Source organism: Miniopterus schreibersii, assembly GCF_964146895.1.
Source record: "Miniopterus schreibersii genome assembly, chromosome: 2".
NCBI classification, from domain to species: domain Eukaryota; kingdom Metazoa; phylum Chordata; class Mammalia; order Chiroptera; family Miniopteridae; genus Miniopterus; species Miniopterus schreibersii.
Genome location: NC_138102.1, coordinates 35,148,639 through 35,174,271, shown reverse-complemented (window position 1 = coordinate 35,174,271; position 25,633 = coordinate 35,148,639). Strand labels below are relative to the sequence as shown.

At 45.3% G+C, this 25,633-nt stretch overlaps 1 protein-coding gene and 1 long non-coding RNA gene across 9 annotated transcripts in view; one reads left to right on the top strand and one right to left on the bottom strand.

The window, feature by feature from the left end:
- The window catches only part of LOC308552207, a 97,903-nt gene that overhangs the window by 45,147 nt on the left and 27,123 nt on the right, over window positions 1–25,633 (bottom strand). The window lies entirely within an intron of this gene.
- CLYBL (citramalyl-CoA lyase) overlaps window positions 1–25,633 on the top strand; it is a 218,978-nt gene that overhangs the window by 191,502 nt on the left and 1,843 nt on the right. For 2 of the 7 annotated variants that reach the window (XM_081127267.1, XM_081127270.1), the window contains one exon: window positions 7,826–7,945. In XM_081127267.1, the coding sequence (XP_080983393.1) occupies window positions 7,826–7,921 (96 nt within the window). In that variant the 3' untranslated portion in view covers window positions 7,922–7,945. Of the gene's footprint in view, window positions 1–7,825; window positions 7,946–8,930; window positions 9,261–25,633 lie in introns of those variants that run through there. The other 5 variants (XR_013998112.1, XM_081127268.1, XM_081127265.1 and 2 more) reach the window with 5 other exon arrangements.

The window sequence follows — 25,633 nt, the reverse complement described above, 5'->3', positions numbered from 1 at the left end:
CGGCCGCAGCGCTGGTGGCAGCCATGGCGGTGGCAGCGGCTGCAGTTTCCATGTGCCGAGAGCCTGGTACGTGACAGGCCACTGCGTACATTATTTTATTTAATTCTCATAGTAACTCTACAAGGGAGGTATTATCATCCCTAATTTACAGGTGAAGAAACTGAGGCTCAGAAAAGTACCATTATTTGCTGTGGACCACACACAGACAAAGGAAGCGCCTGGATTCCGTTTCAGATGTAGCTGACCCAAAAGCCTACATTTCCAAGCTCTGCACCAAGGTGCATCCACCGGTGGAACCCGGAACAGCGAGTTCCTTTCTCCCTATGTACCTTTGTGGGCTTTTGTCTCAGCTGCAGTGACTGAACACCACCCCAGAGCGTGCCCATCCTGGAGCGTCACCCGTTTCTGTTTGGTGAACAGTCACGGAGGAGCTGCTTGGCCAGGAGATCCCTGGTGCCCTCAGGCCAGCACTGACCTGGCAGGTGGCACCGTGCTGGGGAGCACACAGGGCCCTCCATTCCATTCTCCATTGAGGCTTCTGTGCTGTTTCTATAGCCAGAGAGCTACAGGGGAAAGGATGGGAGGGATCAAAAGGGAGCTCCTCCAGGCTTTTCCACCTTTCAGAACTTGGAAAATAAATCCGCTAGGCTGCCCAGGATGCAGGTTCCCCTGCTCCTCACACCCCCTCTAGGCTGTGCTCGCTCTGAAGCAGAGGTGGAAAGGACCTTCCCAAGCAGTTCAGCGGGCCTGAATTGTCACTGCATTCCCCAGTCAGGTACGAAACCAACCCCCTTCAGATATTCCAACTGTTTTATTCTTATGAATCATTTAAAAGGCTTCCCCATCAAAAGCCGTGGAATGTCATCTGTCAGAATTTCAGCGCTAATAGCAACAAGAGATTAGCCCAATGTGAGTTACTGTCCATGTTGAATGACTTCAGCAGAACTTTTAGAAATTTCATGTAGAGATACATTAGCATCTGTAAATTATCTGGCCATAGATGTAAATGGTATTGAATTTCAATTCAGAACATTATTAAAACACCTATCAAATTATCACTACCATTTAAAGTATTTAAAAAAATATCCTCTATTTCCCAATTCTTCAACAATATTATTTTACTCTCTTAATGGCAATTTAAAAGATGTTTATTCATAAAACAAAGGGTTACTGATATTCAGAAGCATATATAAAGATGAAATATGACTGTCTTTAATCCTTTTAAATGTTTTGGGTTTCTTTTTAGGACTTATAATGTAAGTCATATATTTATTGTTAAGCTTTTTCTCACTAAAAATATCCTTTGGTATTTCTCATATCAAAATAATTATAGTAAGAGCTTTCAAGTGGAAACTCAGGATAAAAGCATGTTATATTTTAGTAGTTCCCATTTGGTTATTAAAATTGCATTTTCACATATTTGCTTATCTGCACTTTACCTATATATCTTTTTTTTCCAGCCTCATCCTAAGTAATATCTCTGAAATAACCATTTACATATGCTAGTTATTTTTATAAATGACATCAAAATAAAAATTTTAAGTATATAGTGTACTCTATGTAATTATATATTAAAATGTTTTACATAATCTCAGGTACCACAGTCAACAGCCACACTCGGGGATATATAGATTAGTCTGTATAGTTTGAGATTTGGGGTGAAAAGCCTTAGACTCTAGTCCTCTCCTTCTCATAAGTTCCTTTAAAAATATTAACAATGAACCACAGTTTTCACGTCTGTTAATCAAAAATAACCATGCCTTCTCTACTACAACTGACAATATGCCTTAGAAAATATTTTGTAAAGTGTAAAGTACTATCAGATGAAACGGCTTTTTGTTGTTGTTGTTAATAAGATTGCACTCTTCCCATTTTTAGTTTGAAAACAAATATTCTAGGCCTTACCGAGGCTCTAGTTTGTAGACTATAAACCACAGTTGCTGAGAGAATCTTGATATTTTCTCCTCAAGGGAGAATGAACAGCCTTCACCTACCTCCCAAACCCCTCCTGGTGCCCAGAGAGGTGTCTGTGGATGGGGGTGGGGGGTCAGTCCACCCATGATGGTCTCACTCAGAAGCAAGGCTGAGCTGGGACATTCAGCTCTTAGCTTTCCCATTGTTGGGTCCCCGGACCACCCCTGGACAGAGGGTGCCCAGAATAAAGGAAAGGAAACAGGTGGTTCAACTTCCTCTCCTTAGTCTCCAGGACGGAGCAAGCCGGGCCCACCAGGGCATGCAGCAAGAGCAGAGGGATTCCAGGGGGCCCCAGGCTGCTTCATCCACCAGAGACTAAGCGTTAGGTGCTTTGTCACACAGAAAGGCAAGCAGCTGATGAGCAGCAGAACCAATGTTTTTAAATGTCTGTCTTCCGGATTGCTTCCATTTGGGCTGGTTTAGGTTCCCTTTCCTCGAGCCCTAGAGAAAACCCTTTATCCATGGCCAGAGCCATAGAAAGATCTGTTATCTCATACTGTCGTCCCTCATTTTGCTTGATCTACTGGGTCACTGGTGACTGTAACAGCTGTGCTCAAATGCTATCATGGGACTCTTGAGGGACAGAGAGAAAGCCAACCCCCCTCTCAGCTTTGATGTACTACTCACAGTCCCCCCATCCCTCTCTTTCACTTGGCATCCTTGACCTTCTAAACATGACTTTAAAAGTACCTCTTCCTCGAAGCCCTTCCCTGGCCAAACCATCCTTGTTTTTATGGCTCCTTCTCTCTGTTGGCTCCTCTGTCTTTGCACGAATGTAACATACTAACTTGCATTTTAACTGTTAAATCATATGCACGAGTTAACCTGACCACAACCGAGCGTCACATTTGTTGAGGTTAGACACTGTGTCCTACTGGAGGCTCAGCAAGTGTTGGCCAACTGACCAGTGAGTATTACCAGACCAGGGAAAGATCAAGCGGTGCAGAAAGATGCTGGCAGATAAGAAAAGAAGAAACATAAGATAGATTCTATCTTCCCAGATCATAGTCCCCTCAGTCACCCTGCTCTGGCCCCACAAAAGAGCCAAGCTCCACTCTGAACCATGTTTTGGGTACTGGGTCCTGTGAACTCAAAGAATTTGGAGATGGGGTGTTAAGTGTCCTGGCATTCTCCCCCTGAGACCTCTGCTCGCCAGCCTGGGAGCTGGGCAGCCTCCCCACTGAGCTTTGGGTGACAAGCAACCAAACTTACATCCTAAAAGGAACATCATAACCAAATTGGGAGGGTACCAAGGCTATACTGGGGCCTGTCCAAGGACTCTCCAAGTTGATAAGTTGAAACATTGGAAAGGAAGAAGAATGGAATGAAACGGTGCTCGGCCAGAGCACCATCTCCGCCCACGGTGAGCATCAGGGAGCAGGTGACTGTGTGTAAGGACGAGCTTATCACAGGCTGGACCGGAGGGGACTTAGCAAGTGGAGACACAACCAAGATCTTGAAGAGGAATCTGATAATGGCCAATGCTGACTGAAAGTTTTAGGAATTCCCTGGGAACTGCTTGAGGTAAATAATTCATTGGGTGTAAGACTTAGCATCACAGAGGAAGAGTGTCACCCTGGCAAAGAAGGACTGTAACAGCTGTGCTCAAGAGTTATCGTCAGTGCCGACAGAGGAACCCCCTCATGGAGAACTGCAGCAACACCATCCTTGGAAGGTGCCAGAGGGAACTCCCGGAATGCCCAAAGAAGTCGTTTGAAAACTTTAGATTCCACTTACAGTTTCTAGGAAATTACTCTTTGAATACTCTAGAGAAAAAGAATCTCAAGTACTAAGTGCCAGAAATGCAAAACATATGAATATTTCCCATGCATATGATTACTATTGTCATCATCACCACCACCATCATCGATACTTTTGCCATCAAATTATAAGTCAGATTCTCCCTCTATGAAGAACTTCAGGGTCTGATTAAGTTCATGTTATTTTGATGCCTAACTTGCCACCAGGCTTGACCAAGGTGTTAGAAAAACTACAGCCCAACAGCAAACATTTTCCTTCCTATGCAGGTAACACCCATGCTAAGGTGATACCGCCCTTCACGTCCGGGATACTGAAGACATAGACATGTGTATAGTAAGATGTGCCAAAGTGATTGGCCAGTCATTTTTTACAACAAATAACTCAGTAGGTAATTGTGGAATAAAAGCCCATTGTGCAGGGAGCTCCGTGGCAACTCTAGTGGGGAATGCGTGGCCTGTTGTAGGAACCCCACATCATATCTAAGTGAACTGTGCAAACTGGCAAAGGGTCCTGACTGGGAAGGGCAGCCAGTTCAGACCCTCCGATCCCTCTGTGCTCGTCACACTGGCTTTCCCTCTCATTCTTCTTGCATTATATTGTACCTGTTTCTTTCCTCCCTGTCTCCTCCAGCAAACTGTAAGCTCCTTGAAGGCAGGGATGGAGTTGTACCCATACCAAAGCCGGCCTAACCATTTCTACCCAGGGGAGCTAAAACACTGAGCTTCTCAAACATGCATTAGAATCATCAGAGAATTCCTGGCCAACCCACAGGCCTTCTGCATCAAACCATATGGGATCCAGCCCAAGAATCTGCATTTTAACAAGCAGCCCTACCCTTCAGATGATTCTGATTCAGGCAGTCATGGACCTCACTCAGAGAACACTTTTCAATCAGCAAGCCCAGGGGATAAGCCAGGAACACATGCTTTGGATCAGAGAGAGCCAGGTTTTATCCCACTTCTGTGCCTACTAGCTGCAGGGCAGACAGGTACACGTTTCTTAAGTTCTTCGTGCCTCAGTTTTCAGTTATAAAATGGGGATGAATACAGACTCCTAGAAACAGAAAGCAGAATGGTGGTTGCTGGGGGCTAGGGGAGGGGAACTGGGGAGTAGTTGTTTAATGAAAGTGACCAAGTTTTACTTTTACAAGATGAAAAAGTTCTGGAGAGCTGTTACACAACACTGTGAACATGCTTAACGTTACTGAACTGTACAATCAAAAATGGTTGAAATGGTAAATTTTGGGTTATGTGTTCTTACCACAATTAAAAAGAAGTATTGTTAATGGGATGAGTAATAGTGTCTACCTCACACTGTTTCGATGAGCATTACATGAAATAAAGTACATCCGGTGCCAAGCTAGCAACTGCTCAAAAAATGATAGCTATTATTATTGTTGTAGTGGTAGTTGTTGAGGTTTTTAACCATGAATGAGTTACTATTTAAAGGCATTTTAAACCAAATTACAGTCTGAATCTTCAAGCTGATGGAAGTTCCTTTACTTTGGAAACGCTACGTGTGCCAATTTCTCAGGAATGCACTGGGCTGTGAAACTGAAACTTATCTGTAACCATTATGGCATGTTTCAAACCCTCCCTGCAAATCCAAGCAGCTTTTGACAAACTGCATTTTACTAAATCCTGACCAACAGTCCATTCACATTTCACAGGTAGATCCATATGTTAAAAACCAACCCATATTGTAGGTCGAATATTATATATGAAAGCAGGAGGATATTCATATTAGGCCGTCTAATTCCTAACACTAAAGTCCTCAATTTGCGTAGATAAGGGAAACAAAGAACAAAAATGTTGAATTTTGTTGTCCAGCTTAAGCTTCATAAAGGAAGTTAAGCAAAATCTGCCACCGTAGAAGAAAGAAATTATCTGTGTCTTGAAACACTACATGGAATATTCTGCATCTTTGATATGCATGTGGAACCCAGGGCAGGTTCGGGAACGTGGCATAGACCCAACGCTGTCATTTTGATTCTCTGTGCATCATTGTGATTTCATGTGCATCTATGCTAATGTCATCTCGCCAGCCTATTATTTCGGACTTAGCGGGGCAGATGTGCTGTTTTACAGGGCCATAATCCACTTGGTGGGCGGGTAACCAGGAGGCCTTTGATCTTCATCATTTACTCCAATAAGGGAACTAGACTAATGCCTTGTAAAACAGCATGAGTCCCACGCCCTGATTTCACGTGTCATGCTAACCCACGGAACATCCTTGGAACTTCTACCAAATTCATGAAATTTATCATAGTCACAGAGATGACCAAAATTAGTTCTAGACTGAATGAAATTAGCCACAGGCCCATCTGAGACTATAAATGGTAAAAGTAACAGGGTTAGAAATGACTTATAGTACCAGATTTTAATCCACACAGGTGTTCACATGAATCAGATTTATCGTTCCAAGGCTGGGAAGGTTAAGGAATACAATCATGCATCACTTAACTGTAGGGATACTTTCTGAGAAAGATGTCACTAGGCTATTTCATCGTGTGCAAATATCATAGAGAGCACTTACACAAACCTACACACCTAGGCTATATGGCATAGCCTATTGCTACTAGGCTACAAACCTGTCAGCATGTCACTGTTCTGGATACTGTAGACAATTGTTATGTGTTGCACTATGACATTACAATGGCTACGACATCACTAGGAGATAAGAAATTTTCAGTTTCATTATAATCTTATGGGGACACTACCATATATGTGGTCTTGGTCATTCACCAAAACATTGTGGCGCATGACTGTCCTTATGAAAATTCTAATCCTAGTGGCTTTTAAATCTTTCTATTGATTGAAAGATAAATTCTGAGGCCATTGCTAAGGATTCTCTGATAATTTTTTTTTACCTCCATCCTATGTAGAGTTCTCTGTTATTGTGGGAGATGAGGGTTTCCAGAGAGCCCAGGAGACCCATGTAGGGAGTCCTGAGTAATGGCAGCATTGACTGTTGACAGGCAGTTCTTGTGAAATCCAGCCATAGAGGGCAATCTATGCAGAGACCATCGGCTAGGATTGTGATTGTTCTAACCCACCTCCAGGCCTCCGAAGACCACCTGCTTCCCACTCACACCAGTATCCTTGCCAACAGGTAGAAGGAAGGAGAATTAACATGAAGAGCTGTAACTGCAAACAGCAAGAAGAAGTGATTAAAAGAACATAAATATCCAGACATTAACTTCTATTCTGGGCATGCTGCCTTCTGTCCATTAAGTTTTTCTCTTTCTGATGGACTCAAGGAACTACCTTGTCGTCTTAATGTGGGGATCTGCGATGAAGGCTTGAAGTTCTGAGGCCCAAATATTAGCCCTTCCTCTACCTTTTCCTAGTCATATGACCTTGGAAAGTCACTTTACTCTGGGCCTGTTTCTCATCTAGAACAGGACCTAGATCACATGATGCACTCAATAATTATTTCCAGAAGGTTTAAAAAAAAGCATCTGTAAAAGGGATAAACCAGATCTCAGAGATTCCTTCCAGTCTCACCATTCAACAGACCTATGATTTTTTTGTTACCGGCTCATGTCCCTTGTCATTCTAATCCTGCTCTGCAAGTGTGAACCAACAGAGGAATCTCTTTTTACTCAGTACACTCCTACCTTATGTTTTCTCGTCCCATGATAGTGTTACCCCTCAATTATGTTATAGCATGAAGAAAGCATTTTGCCATTAACCTGATCATACATTCATTTTTCAAACAATAATCAGTTGCCAGAGCATATTACTGTTTTTAAAGTTCTATGCAATATTTCAAAACCTATAAGGAAGTATTTACATTTTCCTTCCACTGTTGTTTTCTACTTGATTTCAAGAGTTAAATGAACAGTTTCTAATACCTTGTGTCTGATGTTTTTCCACTCCATTAAAATGCTAAAAGATTTTTTTTCCTCTTTAGAAGAAAAAAAAAAAACCTTTCCCCTGTAATTTACTTTGGCTTTCTCAAAAGTTGGGTTGGAAAGTCAGTACAATTCAGGTGGAATCTGAAATGTTCTTGTGTACAAGTGTGTGCCTGAAGGAAGCCTATAATTTCCGAGCTTTCTTTGAGGAAGTTTGTATTCTCTTTTTTCCAGGGAGCCTTTACGTTCCAAGGGAGTATGATCGACATGCCATTACTGAAGCAAGCCCAGAACATTGTTACGCTTGCCACATCCATCAAAGAAAAATGATCTGCTAAATCAAGCTCTCATCAGGTGGGCTGAAATATACAGTGGGTTTCTTAAAGGCAGACCATAATACTCAAGGCAACTTGTTAGTATGCCAGATCAGAACCTTTCTCCACTTACAGTTCATATTAATCACATTTTTTTGTGATTGTCGTTATCTCACTGGCCAGTTATTCCTCTAAAAATGAACTTTCTTCTGTTTGGTTCCAGTCTTATGATTTTATTGTTCATTAATGTGTTATACATATGGACTTATTATCTCACAGGGAGGTAAAACAGTAAGCAAAGATGAGCTGTGAGGGGAAGTTAGGTCTTTAATGAAACAGGTCTTTCCCAAATACGTGTACTCCCTTCACCCTTCTCACATTAGATGTTTCCCAAGTTGTTCATTTGTTCACTTGATCCCATAAATAATTTTAAGAAAGGCCAGGCTTTTAAAAACTAATAAGTAAAGGAAAAGGCTGTGTTTATTTCACTAGAAATCTGATAAAAACAACAGAGGTGGCATAGAAAAGTTGGTTAACTATCATATTGGTTTATATTGATATCTCTAAAAATAAAATTTCAAAACTGATTACTGTTAAGCTCCAACCCCCCAAATGAAGCATCCATAATCCTTGAGCTGCCAGGTGACAACTATGAAAGCTCACATCCTGAGCGAATGCTTTGGGTCAACAGTTACCAGCAATTAAAAAATAAATGCGCAGAAACAGGACCATCCATTCTCCCCCTTTATTTCCCCGTTTAACTGTTTGCCATTGAGGCCATTTCCCCTGTAAATGTATGGCCGGGACAGGGCCCCCTCAGCAATAAACTTGTAGCCTCTGAGAAGACACAATGCGGCCGAGCTGGTGCATATGGTCCCCTGCGAGATTTGCATCACATTAGAGATGCTGCTGCAGGTCATATGGGTGGTGTGGTTAACGGGCTTAGTAAAGCTGTTTTGAAGAGGTTATCCCAGCTTGTAGGAAGGGTAAATAAACATAACAACCAGCCATTCTTTCCTATTCAGCATGTGCTCTTATATTGAAGGCTAAAGGGTATTGAAGCTGCGAAGGATCAACTTGTGTTTGCCAGAGGACGCCAATGAAATTTGAAACACCAACAATCAGAGATTTTGTTTCTGCTCCTCATTAAATCATGAGCTTTTGTGTTGAGACTCTGGACGACTGTTCTTTAAGAAATTAACAGAATGGGAAGTTTTAAACTCTACACCAACCTTTTCATGACCTACACAGCAGCGAGGCTGCTACTCTTAGACAAACACCGCGGGGAAGGCTGTTCTGTTTATTTAAATTTGTAAATAGAAAACAGTTGTTTTTTATTTTCATTTTTCACCTCCTCCTCTGTCCTTTTTGTTTATTTCCTATGTGGCCCCTACTGTGTACCCCAACCAGGGGTCTGCTTTTCCCCTGCCTCCTCCATTCCTGCAGGAAGCCCCAGAGGGGAGTAGGATTGAAGGTTCTATACCAGGAAAGGCACCATGGACCAAAGCAAAGTGGGGAGGCCCACCTGCTATGGTGCAATGCCCACCTGCCCACCCACTGCAGGGCAGGCAGGGCAAACCAGTTGTGACCGGGCACCAGAGGAACCTGATCCACGCAGGATGGTTCTGTGGACACAGATTCTTGAGACACCAACTAATATTCCCACGCACGAGACTCTTGGGGACAGCTCTCAAACTGAAAAGGGATGTGCCCAGCAGTCCTGGCCTGCCTTGGACAGTGCATCTCCCCTCCTGGGTCGCCCCCTCCAACCCACTCATGAGAGCACTGTCACCCTTCACCTTGGTCGCTCTGTGATGCTTCAGATTAGCTGGAAAGGAAGGTGGGAGCTGGCCCCATCCTCATGCTTAGGGGCTATAAGACGAAAGATGGCATCTCTGCCAGCTTTCAAGATGACTGGCCTCCAGCCACACTGGGCGTCAGGACTGCAAACAGGAGCAGTGGGCAGCAGTTATAGGAGAAGCAGCCCCCACCCCACCCCATTGTTGCAACTGTGCCCACCTAGGCTGGTAGCCAGGTGTGCACACGGATGATCCGGAACTATAGGTGTCCACACAGTCAGACCCCTCTGCTCAAAGCACAGACACAGGACTGCTTAGAAGGCAAAGGCCTCCTCTCATTCTGACCTGTCACACACACACACACACACACACACACACACACACACACACACACTCCCACCCCTCTCAGGGTGCTAAAAGTGTAGGCAGGACCAGACCAGTCTTAAGCAAAAGAGGAAAATAAAAACCTTCCTTCGTATTTCCCTGACAGGCAACCCCCACTTCAACCCAACTGCCCTTCCCATCCTCTGTGTTAGTCCAGATAACCCCTCCACACTCCTGACAGGATGAAAGGGCAAGATGTTCCAGTCTCCACCCGTCGCACAGACAACCCCCAAACCCTACAGGGAGCCTCCTCAAGCCAGGAGCTCACCTAGAGCCAAGTTGTTCTGTGAGGGAACCTCAGATGCTGTGATGAAGGCGTTTAGACTGTGGGCAAAGCAGTCCCCTCAGCAAGGTCTCCACCCCCATCACCAAGAGGCCTCTGGGTTCCTAGGTCCCCAGCATGTTGGACCAGTCACCACACCCTTTATCTCAAACTGCACTTTATTCCAACAAAGCCACCTTGCTGTGTAAATCTCCCCAAGCATCAGATTCATCATCTTCCTGATAACCCCCTGGTCCTGATTATGGTAGGATCATGACACAGGAACCCACCAGAGCCAAAAATCTCAACTAAGTGCCCACTCTGAGCAGAGACTCTGAGGGCCACAAAGAGTTTAGTCCGAGTCATAGACCCGTTGTGCCTCGTTCCTTGAAAGATAAAACCCCAGGACAAGGAGATGCTGGGAGACAAGGTACCAGCACTGTTTTCCCACCCGCCACCCTCTGCGGGGTGGGGCCAGGTATCACAGGGAATGAGGGCGGGCTGGGCCGACTGATCCCACTGGACATGAGGGCAAAGGCCCACCTGGGGAATTCCTCTGAGCTAGGCACCGACGCAAAAAGAGGATTTTGCAGTAACCCGATTAATTAAAAACCATACCTGTTTATAGTTTGTGTAGCTCATCACAAGCCACTTTGCCATATCACCCCCCTGTTATTAATTCTTGGGGCCTAAATTATGGGCAACACTATTAAAACATTATCAGAACTAATGAGAAACAATTACTTAGAAAATGAGCCTGGACAAGATTGAGTTGAGAACATCAGTGGTGATCACTGTAGATTAGTTTAATAAATCATCAGGTGCAAAGCAAGACTGACTGTATGTGTGCAAAGCCCTGTCTCGGGAAAATGAAACTGAGGCTTTTTTTGCATAATTTTTTCATTAATCTCAATAGGACCCGCGTGGAGTAGATTGTTTTATTCCCCTAATACCTTGCCTGGGGGGTGGGGGGTGCCCAATAACGTCTTCATTGTTTTACTGAGGTCTTCATGACAGTCTGTGACAACCTCATTGTAATGTGGAGAGGGCTGTACCCGTACAGTCGTTTTATTGAAACGGCGAGGGCCTGGGGGAGGCGGGCTGTCCCGCGGCTCGCGCGCGGCGGCTCCGGGCGTCGGGGGCCGGCCGGCCGGGGACCAAGCGCGCAGCCGCTGGGGAAGGCGCGCTGCAGACGGACGGACAGACTTCACGCCTCGGGTTCGAGTTACAAAGTAACTCTTTGCGGGGCATCTTTTCCCCGAGCAAATGGAAAAGACCGTGCAGGGGTTTTCTCCCCGTTACTAAAATACACGTCCAACTATTACCATGAACACCTTTGCCCGCAACAGTTTTACCGGAGTCGGGAAAACTGCCTGTCACAGGCGACGCTGACTTTCTAACGATATCTTAAGAAGTGGGGAGAAAAAAAAAAATACACGCTTTTTTCTTTCCTTTTTTTAATTTGAAGAACGTTTTGCTTTCATGGTTTCCATTTACAGTGGGAAGCTACGTGCCTGGCGTTTTCATTTTTACCCCTAGAACTTGGAGACGACCGCTCGCGCAAAGTTGCGAGACGATCCGCGGCGTCCCGAGCACGGCGACGCCCGCGCGGGCCACGGGTCGGGCCGGGGCCGCAGGGCCGGGACCCAGCCCCGGGGCGCCGACCGCCCAGCCCGAGAGCCCCCCGCGGGGCTTTCATATGCAGCTCGCGGGGGCGTAATTAGCTGCCCGCAACATTTAAATGTTAAAACCGTAGTCATTCCTTCCGCGCTTTACTTTACATCGGGGTGGGCCTGGGGTCCGAGAGGAGGAGCGAGATGGGAAATAAGCTGCTTTCAAATACCCAACTTAGGACCTGAAACCTTGCGCGCCGGGGCCCGGCCGCTTTTGGCGGTTCTGTGGGTGGGTTTTGTTGTTGGAAGTTTGTTTACATTCCAGCAGCTATTCGGCAGCGTGTTTCCTCTGGAACCAGAACCGCCGAGGACGCGGGAAGGGGCCGCGCAGGAAGCAGCCGGGATCGGCCTTGGCGCCCTTTGTGGTCGTGGTTTGCTGCCGCTCGAACCCAGCTTCAGCTCGAGGGGCTGAAGCCTGCAGATTTTTATTTTTTTTATAAAACCTTTTTAAATTTGTCTCTCGCGCCCTTACTTTTTTTTAAAATTCAGCTTTTTATATATTTTTTCCATTTAAAGTTCTGTTGCCTCTTCCGACGGGAAAGGCCCGGCGAGCCCGGGGAAAGACCTGCGCCCGCGGGGCCGGGAGACGCCGAGTCCGCGCCCGCGCCGCCCGCGCCCCGCAGCCCGAGGCCCGGGGCGCACGGACGCGGAGGGCAGCGGGCCCGCAGGCGCCGCCCCCGGTGGTCGCTCCCCGCGCGGCGGCCGTCGGGGCGGGCGGGGCGGGCGCGGGAGCCCGGTGGCCGGGACTGCGCCCCGCTCGCCCGCCGCGGGCCGCCCGGAGCCTGCGAGCCTGTCGCGCAGCCCCGCTGTAATGGTGGCAGATCAAAGGCTGCCCCGTGTCCCCGCGGAGCCCGGGACAATCCCGCGCCTTTGTGCGCTGTTGCTAGGAGCCCAAGAAACTAAGAGAAAGTGTCAGGAGCATGTTAATCAGACTCGTTACAGTGTAACAATAACGTCCCTCTCGGGTCTCCCAGGCCCCGAGCACCCCCGGCGCACCCGGCGCACAGGCCCGACACCTGCGCGGGGCCCTCTCCCCGCCCCGGGGACCGGCCGGCCCCTGTGTCCCTCCAGCCCCGAAGTCGGCGCCCGGGCCAGGCCAAGGACACGAACCTCGGGGCCCTGCCCGCGGCAGGCGCATCTCCCCGGTCTGGTCCCCTGGACTAGTCCAGCCCAGAGCGGGATCCATGGGATCCATGGGATCCACGGCCCGAGGGGCTCGCGGAGGATCCGGCCCCTTGCTTCTGAGCCACTGAGCTGAGCGGCCCCCGTTATGCAAACGCGGCATTAGAACCACGAGGAAAATGAACATTCCACTTCAGGTAGCTTTCGGTTGAGAGTTTCTTCAAAAAGCTCTAAAATCAATTTGCAGATGTTCCTTTCAAATGCATAGACTATAAGTAAAAGTCCCCAAGGCATTTTTGTTTTCTTTTTTTTAACCACCTTGCTAAAAGTAAAGATTTCGCTGAACTTTCTCGAGAGAATCACTTCATTCGTTTCTTTATTCATTCAACAAACATCTGTTGAGCCTGTCTGGGCGCCAGGCAGCCGGCCTGGAAGTCTAGGACTGGTTCCGGATGCACTTCTATTTATTTATTTTTTTCTATCAACAATTATTTTTTGGGCTTATTTTTATTGTTGACACTAAGACACCCTTTTAAAATGAAGACGCCCTTGTGGAAAAGTCAGAGGAGCAGCAAAAGCCTAAAATACTGTCAGATGCCAACACCAAAAGAAGCCCCTTTGGCTACAGTATTGATAATGACTAGAGGTGCGAATTAACAGTTTAAAACATTTGAGAAACTACGCACCCGGGGCTTTGAAAACCAGCCACTTTTTCACCTCTTTCATCTCCTCCTCTGCCCTTCTCCTGGTCCCTAGGCACTCAGCCAGGCCTCCGTCCCCAAGCCAGAGCCCTGCCTGGGGCCTGAGGAGGGAAGGCAGCCCTGGGTGTCTGTAAACAGCCTGCCATCCTTGCCGAGGGAACACACACTATCGGGTCCTGGCCCCTCTCCCCTTGGCCTTACAAAGGGAAGGGCAGAGCTGTGCTCCGGCTTATGGCAGAGTTCGTCCAACTCCAGGTGCTTTTCTCCCATATGAGCTCTGATTCAGAAATCAACCCATTCAGAAAGGGCAGAGGGGACACAGTCTCCTGAGTATAACTGCTGAACCTTAAGTCAAAGACAAAGCTTTGTATTATCATACAGAGTAGAAAGCCCACTCTCGAGTCACCTGTGCCTACCTATTGGGGGGAAACCTTGTAACTGTGTTAGGCTTCTCCACTGGTCAAAATCAATGTCTCTCTCATACTGTGTGTGCAACATGTAAACATACAGAAAACTGGACATGGTCCCAGAGATTAGTCTAAGCCCTGGGAGGAACTTCAGAGATTCCCTTTGTTACATAAGTAAGAGAGTTGATATGCTGAAAACTCCAGCTTATGAAAAACAAGGGAGACTAAATGCCAACCATCACGTGACGTTAAAATGCCTAGCTAAAGGAGAGAAATTCAGTGAAAAGGGACCAGATGTTTTCGTCCACATAACGCCAAATAGCTGATTTGGCTGGGTTTTGTTTTGTTGTTAAATAATGAATCAACTTGCCTTAGTTATTCAGACACAGTAAAAGAGTCAAGAGAAAAACGAACATGCCGTTTCAGACGGCTTTGGGGTACGGAGTTCCTTCAGAAGAATGCACACTCTAGGCATCTGGCTTAACTTTTTTTTTTTTTTTTTTTTTTAATGGGCTCTTCTGAGTTCCATGGGAGGAAGAACATAAAAACCAACATGAACTTCTGGCTTAGATTCCCTGGGAAAACTGTGTTAATACCCAAACCCCCAAATGAAGAAAGGAGCACATCCATTTCCTCCGCTGGATTTCCAGGAACTGGAATTTATGCAGCAGTTTCCAGGGGAGCTCTGTGATGCTTCTCCTAGCCTAGTGTGAAGGAGCTCTGGCCACCGGCCACCAGGAGCCCCACTGGCATTTCCACACTTTACCTCTCTCAGGAGGCCCCGGCCACCACGCAGCCAGACTATGTCCGGCTACAGCACCAGACGCTCCTTTACCAAGCCTTCGCACAAGCTGTAAGCAAACCCTCCCTCTCCGTCACACCCAACAAACCCCTAACCGTTCTTCAACACACGACTTGAAGGCCACTTCTGCAAGGTGTCCCCAGCTCGCCAGACACAACTTACAGGTCCTCCCCTAGTCCTTCCATTACATTGGATCAGATTTCTGTTGTAGCACTTTTTCTGTGTGTGTGTCCCCAAAATAGTGTGAATGCTCTGTACACTGGGCATTGCCATGCATCCCTGGATCCCTCTCCTGCTCGTCTCTCACCCCCCAGCAAAAACTTGATGAAAGTGCTCATTAGAATTAGGATCTGATGCTCCTGGCTGTACAGTTAACAGGTTGTGTTACATTCAGACAAGTCATTTATTCTCTCTGAGCATCAGTTTCTTCAGCTATAAGAATAATATTACCAGAGAAGGAGTTGTGATGGTAAGGCAGTGGGCACAGAAATTTACCACCCCAATCCCTCCGGGAGAGCCCCACTTGCCGGCTGGGGCAGTGAATCTGCCTCGGCTGCAGACAGCTGCTTGGTCCAAGGCCTCACCCTTCCAGGGCAGCCTGCATTGGGGAATTTTATGTTATGTAGATTTTACCACAATTTTTAAAAAGACTCTTTAAAAAGGAATCAATGTCAGAGAAAGATAAATAAAAACTATAAATAAATAAATATAGTACTTTTTTTAAAGCACCTAGCAAAAAATAAAATAAAAATAAATAAAAAGCACCAGGCATGACGCTTGGTGCATAGCAGGCTTTCAGTAAAGATCAAATGATTTCCATCCAGGGGCTAGACCTGTGCTGCAGTCCAGGATGTGAATCCCACTGTGGCAAAGCTGGCTGGAAAGTGAATTTCAATTAAGTGAACCCCATTTTCTCATTCACTTTTATTGGTAGGTAAAGGACATATTCTCAAAGAAAAATGTATTGGTGTGGCCAATCCCTGGACATGCCGGTGATGGCTGCACACTCCAGCAACCATGTGCATTCCAGGGAAACTTTGTGGCTCTTTTGTTGTTGTTGTTGTTGTTCAGAATGTCCTATCCCCATTCTTGGACTATGGGAATTTCTCTTAATACGAAGCTGTTCTGACTAGAAACTCATGTTATCCTTTTGTCCAACCCCCTGATTTTGTAGACAGGCACTGAAGCAGCCCTGGAGGGTTATGCAGTACCGATTGCTGGCTGAGGGGGGCTCCATTCACAGAGAAAAAGGACAATATGAGTGTGTCTCCCGGAGCTGTTGGAATATTGGCCCTTTTAGTGGACTTGCTCAAGGTCACGCAGCTGTCATAACCAAATCGACAAAGTCTCAAAACTGAAGCACTAAACCACACAGCTCCACATCTGAGAACGCCTCAGATTTACGGTTTCACATTAAGCTCCCCACTACGGAAGCTCCAAATGAGTTTTTTGAAACAATAAGAAAATAGCTGAAGCCTGTTTTTCAACAACTGGCTCCCTCAGAGACAGCTTCTGACCTGGGCAAAGATATTAGAGCTCATCACAATTCAAACAACTAGGCATCAAACGCAGCCAGGAAGTTCTGCCACCAGGCAAATACCACCCCGCAGTCGGCTTGCAGGGCCCCAGCCCCTGTTGATTCCCAGACTGAACAGTCCCTCAAACATATTGCAGGACTGTCCACAGTGGATGGGTCTAAGTGGCTGGAGAATGTCTTGGGCGCTCTAAGGAAAGGAATCCTAGTGGAAGGGTGAAGGAACAGGACCTAGATCTCAAGGACAGAGGCGCTCCCCAAGCTGTGTTCACTCTCTGGCCTCCCCTTGGCTCTGGCCTTGCTCCTGTGGCCCCATCCTCCATGGTCTTCATCGCTCTGTGTATTATCGCTCACTCTGTCTCCTCCCTCGGTCTGCGGTGTTCTGCTTCCACTTCCCCTTTCCTGTTTCTTATTATTTTACCTCCCTCCCTCTCCTCACAATTCCAAAAGCAAAATTAACAAATGTAGGAAAGAAAACAAACTTTTTCTTAAATTCTGTGGGGTGTTTTTTCTGTAAAATATATATATATATATTTTTCAAGTTCTGTGTCCATGTTTTGGAACTAAATCTAGTGTCTTAAGCTGCTTGCAGGATGCTTCGTCGTCGGTCATTTACTGGAAGTTGGCACGGGAAGTTTATTAGCCCATTTTACTGCACAGAGCCTGAGTGCAGAGGACGGCTTGTGTTGTACTTTGGGAATCAAAGTAGAAATGTCAATGAGGCCACTAATTATTCAGCAAATTAAACATTGCTGCCAAAGCTGCTGTTCCTCATGTCCTACATTTGATCATGCTGTCTTAATGCGGAGCCAACATTCAGATTCTGTTCGAGCGATAAGATGAGGACCTGTCAAATCGGTATTGGTTCTTTATGTTTTAGTAGAAATTATCTGAGTATGCAGCCTGAAACTCACATGGGAACCCAGAATGATGCTTATGAGTAACAGAGTTCAAGGATATAAAATTTGATTTCTATCCTGTTCTTATTCCTGGGGAGGGGGGGGGGATGACACATTACCAGAAAGGTAATAATAAACAATTATTTATAAAACCAGATACCTTCCAATTATGACAAATGTTCCACTTTAGATTACTGAGGATATGACCCCTCCCCCGCCAAATCAGTTTTTACAACCTTGCTTCATAAAAAAAATTAAAAAGGTCAGTCTTTGTGCCACCTAAGGAATTTTAAATTGTGAAATATATTTATGAGAATATTTAAGGTAAATATTTTCAAAATAAGCAGCAAATGAGTGGGTCACGAGTTTGCATGCACTACCTCTGAAAATGAGAACATTTAAAATGGTTTGTTCAAATGGCGCCATTGGCCTTTTTCCTTCCTTCTCAATGAGCATATGTGTTAGATTAGTCTGCAGAAAAGAGAGCATGTTTTCTTAGCCTCCGGTGCTGCGTTTATAAAAATCGGGATGATTTTAGGACTGCACCTTCATTTTTTTAATTTTCAGAACTTGTCCCCTTTTACTCTTTTATTTTCTTTCAACAAAACAAAGGCCGAGGAACCCCTTTAAGAAATTTTATACATTCCCACAGAGTCCCAGTTTGTTGACCTCCAGGCCACGGAGTAAAACCTTTCTTTTAAGTCAAGCATTCCCCATTGGGAAGTGCGCCAGCTTTTTCTTTTTATGAGGAATTTTAACTGCTGGACTTAATTTAATTATTGTATTTTGTACATAACTCCCAGAAGCCCCGGGGCATGAGCTTGACTTTTTTTAAAACTTTCAAATGAATATCTTTAGAAATGCACATTTCTGATGATAATGTTACTTCTTTCCCTTGTATTTCTAATCTAAATACCAAACATGGATCTTTCTGTTTCCTGATTTATTCATGGAGAGGTTACAACCTCAGCATCTCTTTGCCGCAGATACTCTTGCTGTGTAGACATGGGATATAGTCATTTGAGTCCTTAGTGCGGACTCATAGGTTTCATAACAAGAAAATAAAAACCATCTCCAGTTTAATTACATTTTAAAAAGTTGATGGTGACATAGTCTTCGAGAAAAAGTGTTCGTAGGTGGATACGGCCTTGAAATTGGTAGCTTGCTGGCCCCATGGCTGCAGTCTGCCACCACCTCTCCCTATAGTTTCTATGAGGTGCTCCCCCAACATCAGCTGCTCCTCCTGGACCCCAGGAGAGGCTCATGTGTGAACACACACACACACACACACACACACACACACACATGCACACACAAGGAGTTGTCATCCCAAGCTAATAGTAAAGATTCAATATCTTCATTTCTCATTTATCTCTATCCATAAACATTTTCATTTGATTCTTTTGATTTTCACCTGGAAATATAAACTTTGACCACATCCTGACTCTCAAAAGGTAGGGAAAAAAAAATTTTTGGTAACTGACTTAAAACTCATTTAAAAATACTGAAATGTGGCAAACATAAAATTTCCAAATTCAAAAGATCTATACAAAATACTTCATGGGGTTGGGTCACTTATGAAGTAAATTTCATTTTAGGACTTCTGAGATCTCTGAATTTAAGAATATGTTTTAAAGCAAAATTATCTGAGAGGTGAATCTGGATTTATTTACTTTGATTTAAATTTTAAAAGGATAGAAATCACCATTTTGGTGCCAAAGAAGGATATGAGAGGTCACCTAGGCGAATATTTTGGACCTTGGCTCCATATTAGAATTACCTCCCCATTAAGTAACTACCAGTGTCTGGGCCCCACCGAGACTCATTACATAGGGCTCTAGGCTGGCCCATCATTCTGCAGTTAAAAAGTGAAACAACCAAACAAAACTCTGCGAGATAAAGTGGGGCCTTTACATTGGAGGTGTAAGGTATGAAACTATAACATGATTTGGGAACTCCTGGCCACGCTAAACTTAAAAAAGCAAACTTAAATAAATTTCCATAGTTACATTTTGGGTCACATGAATTGGAAAATAGTTGCTCGATTCCTTTCACGTGACGCGCTTCCTAATTTTATACACATGCACACCCTCGACTGGCCATAGAAATGACTGGAATACCCATAGCCTTGAAATACTTCATATTTAATTTTTAAAGTAAGGTATGCTTGTATGGATGGCTGCCTTCCTACAAATTTCACCTCTTTAGTGGCAGCAACATGCATCGTAATAATATTCTGCAAATTTGTTTTTCTTACACATCTTTAGATTCTAAAGGCAGAAGGCAGTATTTGCCCCAGTGTCATCTAAAGAACTCAAGACTAGCAAGCCATGAAGCTTCACATTGTACAGTTTTCATAAAAACGGAAGCAAAGATCAAATATAGGGTGAGAGAAGAAGATTTGACTTTGGGTGGTGGGCACACAATGCAATATACAGATGAGGTACCATAGGATTGTACGCTTGAAACCTATATAATCTTATTAACCAATACACTCTAATCAATTTAATTTTTAAATCATGGAGGCAAAGGGATGTCAGTCAAATAACAACTCATCTGAGTGAGTCCCACAGTCTCAGGAAGGCAGAAGTAGCCATCATCTCTGATGGCTCCAAGGGAGCCAGAGAGGCCGCGCTGAGCAAGGGCTCCTTCTAGTAAGAAACCCCAGCTGGGGGCTCAGCGGGCCTCTGAGGCGTCTTTGTGAACACTAACCCTCGCCCTGCCGCTGAGAACGGCGCCTCCCTCACCTCTCCTGCTCCCCTAATCTGCCTCCTCTCCCCTCTCCCCGTCAGCGCTGGGGTACTGAGGGAACGCCAGTCCTTTTGACTTGAGGACCTGGTCCTCCCCTGAGAGATCCAGGAAGCTTTGATCTCAATTCTTTGCCTTGGGCTAAAAGACCTCTGGTTGGCCACTCCTCTAGGATCCTAATAAGGCCAGGACCTGGGATCCCAGATGCAAACTTTTTTTTTTTTTTTTAACCAAGGGACTGAGATGCAATGATTAAAGCTACAGAGTTACTATCAGGTACTAGGTCACCATATGGTGGACCTACATAGAATACATTCACTCCTCCAGCAGATATATACTGAGCTTCTATTATGTGCCTGTGGTAAGTGATGTCATTGTGTTAGCGGCAGGCTAACAGGGTAACCCTGGAGGTGGCCCTAAGGCCCCAAGTTCCAGTAGTTCCGTCACAAGTGAAAGCAGGACTGGCAGTTGAGGACTTTCTGTTCTGGCTCTCCCCTTCCCCCAGTTCTTTTCTAATTATTCGTCATTACCCTTTACAATAAACATGCAAATTAACCAAGAATCTAGCTCCAGGTCTGAGACCAAAAACAGGAACAAAAAGGAAGAAATCTAAAAGTATCTTAGATGCAGCCATAAAAAAGAATGTTTACAAAAAGTTTAAAAATTTTTTGATGGCAAGGATAACTGCTTAAAACAGGAATGCAGGGTTTTTGCCCATCAAATTTATTAATCACTTTTTGAGGGCCAGTGGCAGTGTGACCAGGTGCAATCCTCTTAGAAAATATTTGGCAATGTGTATCAAAAGACTTATTGTCATTTTCTGGTACCTTTTAAATCTAGATTTAGGAATTTATCCTAAGGAAATTCTGTGATCCTAAATACAGAAAAAGCCTCATTCACAAACACTACTTAATTGGCAGTTGCATCATTTAAATTAGAGAGGTAGGTTTAGTAAACTATGGGAAATTTACTTGACCGAATATTAGGCAGCCATTAAAGCTGTGTTTCTGAAGAAAATAGGAAAATGCATTTAATATAAAGTTAAGTTCAAAGACAGACTGCAAGCTGCATATGCAGAGTCTGGAGCCAGACGGCCTTATTTGCCGAGGAAACTGTGTAAGTTACTAGCTTCCCTGTGCCTCAGCTTTATTATCTGTGAAATGAGGTAATAATAGTACCTACCTCAAAGAATTGTTGAGACTTAAATGAGTTAATATATTTAGCTGCTATTATTACAATGTGACTACAGTCATGTTAAAAAGGAAGAACAGCATCAGCCCTGGCTGGTGTGGCTCATTTGGTTGCAGTGTCCTCCCATGCACCAAAGGGTAGTGGGTTTGATTGCTGGTAGGGGCGCACACCCAGGTTGCAGGTTCGATCCCCAGTTGGAGCTAGTACAGGAGGCAACTGATCCATGTTTCTCTCACATTAATGTTTCTCTCTCTCGCTCCCTCTCTATTCCTCTCTCTCTCTTGAATCAATGAAAAACATATGTTGGAGTGAAAATCAAAACAAAAATAACATCAGAAGGAAACATGTCAAAAATATAGCAATTACTGTGTTTGGATGACAAGGCTACAACAGATTTTTGTTTTTTCTTCTTTTTACATTTTTGTATTTCCAAATTCTTCATTAAATATGTCAACTTTTTAAAAATCAGGGTGGAGCTAATTACAAATAAAATCTGTTGAAACCCTGCTTCTGATCATTCTATGATTAATTACACCTAGAAGACCCTGAGTAGAGGGGCCCCAGCAGGTAGTTTTCATATGAGTTCACACATCCTGCTGCCAGGACTGGGCACAGGCTGCCCAGGGGCTCCTTTTGACACGGGCCAGGTCACTGCTCCTCACGGGGGAGGGGGCACATTCAGCTGTGCTGGGTAGTGGAACGCGCCCAGGATTCACAAGAAAGTGACCAGAGTTCAGGTCCTGCTCTGCCACCCACTCCCAGGGGTTCTTGGAAGGAGCTTTTCCCTCTCTATGAGGGATCTCTGATGCAATTAGCAGCCTCAGAGAATCAGAAAAGCAGTCCAGGGAAATTTTGAGATACTGCCTCAGTGGTAGAAAAAGAAATCTTGAAAAAATACTCCACTCCAGCTGTCCAATCTCAGAATTCCTTCTCCCAGGGCGGAGGGCCCGGCTGCTCTGTTTACACACCTGGACCTGGTGCGAAGGGCGGTTTGGAGGAGGGTGGCTCCCTGGCCATTTGTGGAATCATTCCTGCTTCCAAGCAGCACGCTACAGGCAAGCCTTCAAAGAAATACCAGAAGCCAAGTGTACTATCTGTCATCACTTAATAATGCTTGCAGCTTTTCATATAACAAAAGGGGATGGAACAGCCAGCCCTACCTCGATTTGTGGGAGCCCAATGCTCTTCCATCAGCTCTGTACCAAAAGGGCTTTCTCTTAACTTTGAATATTTGATTTGACTAAAATGGGCAGCCAATGCCCTTGGTAGGTAAAACAGGAATAAAATAGCTGTTTGCAACTTTATTTCATCACACAGTATGGTGATGGAAATTAATAATCTAGTATTGTTACTTATTTTTTTGTTAATCCTCACAAGAGGATATTTTTTCCATTGATTTTTAGAGAGAGTGGAAGGGTAGGGAGGGAGAGAGAGAAACATGAATGCAAGAGAGACACATAGAGTTGTTGCCTCCCATACGAGCCCCGACAGGGCCGGGGATCGAACATGCAACCCAGGTACGTGCTCTTAACCGAGAATTAAACCCATGACCCCTTGGTGTGGGGGCCGATGCTCTAACCACTTAGCCACACCAGCCGAGGCTCTGGTACCATTTTTTGTAAAATAGACGTGTGTGAAATTTAAAGAATGTCAACATCATTTTTCTAGATCTATTTTTGCGAGGTTGGAATTCAACCACAGAGACAGAAAGTTTATCTACTTTGTTCATTCCTGACATCTAGCATGGTGCTTGCCCTTAATAAATTTTCGTTGAATGAGTCAGTTAATGAATTAATGAATAAATGAGAGATGTTCTCCTCTACGTTGTGTTAGATGCTGGGGATTCAGAAATATATAATTCAGACTCCACTCTTAGAAGCTTACTCTAGTGGTGGAGCCAGACACACACACAGAAAAATGACTCAAATACAAACACAATTGATTCCTAAAATCATACCACTAATAGTATTCATGTGTCAGCTCCTTCTGTGTGTCAGAGTAAAACATAATCCCTTCCTTCCAAGTTCAAAGTCTGGCCTGGAAAACAAACATGAAGCATAGAAAGCACAATACCACATGGAAAGCAAAACAGAAATATGTGCACAATAGAGAGATAGCTCACTGCAATTTAACCATGTGGACTCTGGCATCAGACTGCTGGAGTTCACAAAGCTGTGTGACCTTGGACAAGTTGCTTAACCTCTCTGGATTTTATTGTCCCATTTGTAAAAATGCATATAATACTGGGACCTCTCTCATAGGGTTTTTATGAAGAGTAAATGAGTTAATATCTTGTAAAACATAGATAGTGCCAAACCTGTAATAAGTACCAAATATAAATATACATGAAATGAAATCTTTCCTCTGTTCTCTGAGTTTTAAACTCTCATTAGGCACTCTCTGTGGCTTTCTCTTTGAGCATGCCTGATTCTTCCCTGATAGGACTTGTGACTAAATGCTACTCTGAAGGTGTGGACTCAGGTTAATCAGGGAAGATTATGGAACATAATGAGCAGCTGGCCAGAAGGGAAAAAAGTCTCAAAGCCAAGAGACACCTAAACAAGGACTGCAAATTCATCCTAACAACCACTACTCTCCCTCCCTGGTTCAGGACAGACATTGCTAATCATCTTCAGTATCATTTCTAACTCAGTCTAAGACAGAATTACTTTCTAAACAGGGCCCCAGGCAGTGACTGCTAACCAGGGCCTGTTGGTATCTCTGGCCTAAACCTTACCTTCTGGACCTTTGGGTTGTTTTTCCCAGGCCCCTGCTGCCAGAGCTACGATGTGACTGCCCTTCTCCCATGACTGAAGCCCAGCTCCCAAAATGCCCTGCCAGCCCCCATTCCTGAGAGAACACGGTGGAGGGGTGTTTACTCTGCCCTCCCTTGCAGGTCCATGGCCACTAGCTAACTCAGCTATGCAAGTTACTTAACACCCTCTGAGCCTCCGATTCCTCCTAGATAAACAGGACCTCCCTCCTCTCAGATCGTCTCGCATTAAATGTGACATGGAACTGAACCCCACTGGAGTAGGCTCTGGATAAACGGGTAGATGCATTATTACTAAGTCCAGCTGTCTTCCCGCCAGCCAGGCACAGTGCCTCATGACTTCCCCCAGGGTCCTGGCATAACAGAAAACAGGGTTGGGTGGCTCCTGTTAAACACAGTCGCTCACCCCCCAACATTAATTGTCAACGAACTCAAGGTCCCATGAGCTCAGACACCTGGGAAGAAGTGAAGGCCAGCGGGAGTGGAAGGGGTGAGGGGTGGGAGTGACGGGATCCCAGGTGCATGCAGGGACTCCTCCACAGACCCTATTGAGAAACAATGGGAAGGGACGTTGCAGGGGGCCTTTACTCCGTCAGCAGAGGCGAGTTCTGGCATGAGCCAGGGGTGAGACCGGGTGGGCAGAACCCTCTGTCTGCCTTCTCCAGCTCCTCTTAACTCAGGGCTGACTTACCTCTCTTTCTGGAGCCACTGTCATTACCTTCTCCCAATCGGCCCTAAGTATGGACGTCTCGAATACGAGTTCCTGTCCACTCTTCAACTGGGAAAGTTGTTCCCTGAGAAGATTATTCTTGGCCTTCTCCCTCTGCCTCAGCCTCCCCTGTCTGACTCTCCCATCCCCGCTGACTCTACCTCTCCTCTCTGATTGTCTCCACCCTGAGACTCAGCCCCCTTCCTCTGACTTGGTCTTGGCCTGCTCTTACTCAGTATGTGTGTGATGTCCCCCCACCGTCACACAGAGGAGCACGTCCTACTTCCCCCAGCCAGAGAAAGCAACCTGGCACCCTTTGGACCAGCCCATGCTTAAGTACAGCCAATCAGTCAAGGGTTGACACCTCTCAGTTATCCTTGGGACAGCCTGTGACCCTCCTCTCCTCCCTGGACACCCCACTCTTTCTGGGCTCGGCCTGCGAGTCAACTCCAAACTCAGGCCCTTAATGTGAAGGCTCTGTCAGCACTGCCAGGGCAGGCTTCTCTCCCCAGCGTTTACAAGTCAAATGGGAAACAAAGTGAGCCCGGGCAGAAAGTTACGAGGGAGCAAACCTGGGAGGAGAGCACGGTGCTCCCGTGATCCTGGGAGAAAGACTCAGCATTCAAATGCTGGCCAATTTAATGTCTACATTAAAAATGGGACTTGTGTGGAATGCAGCCGCTTCCTTTAATTGCTCCAAATAAATATCCTGCATAATTTTAAG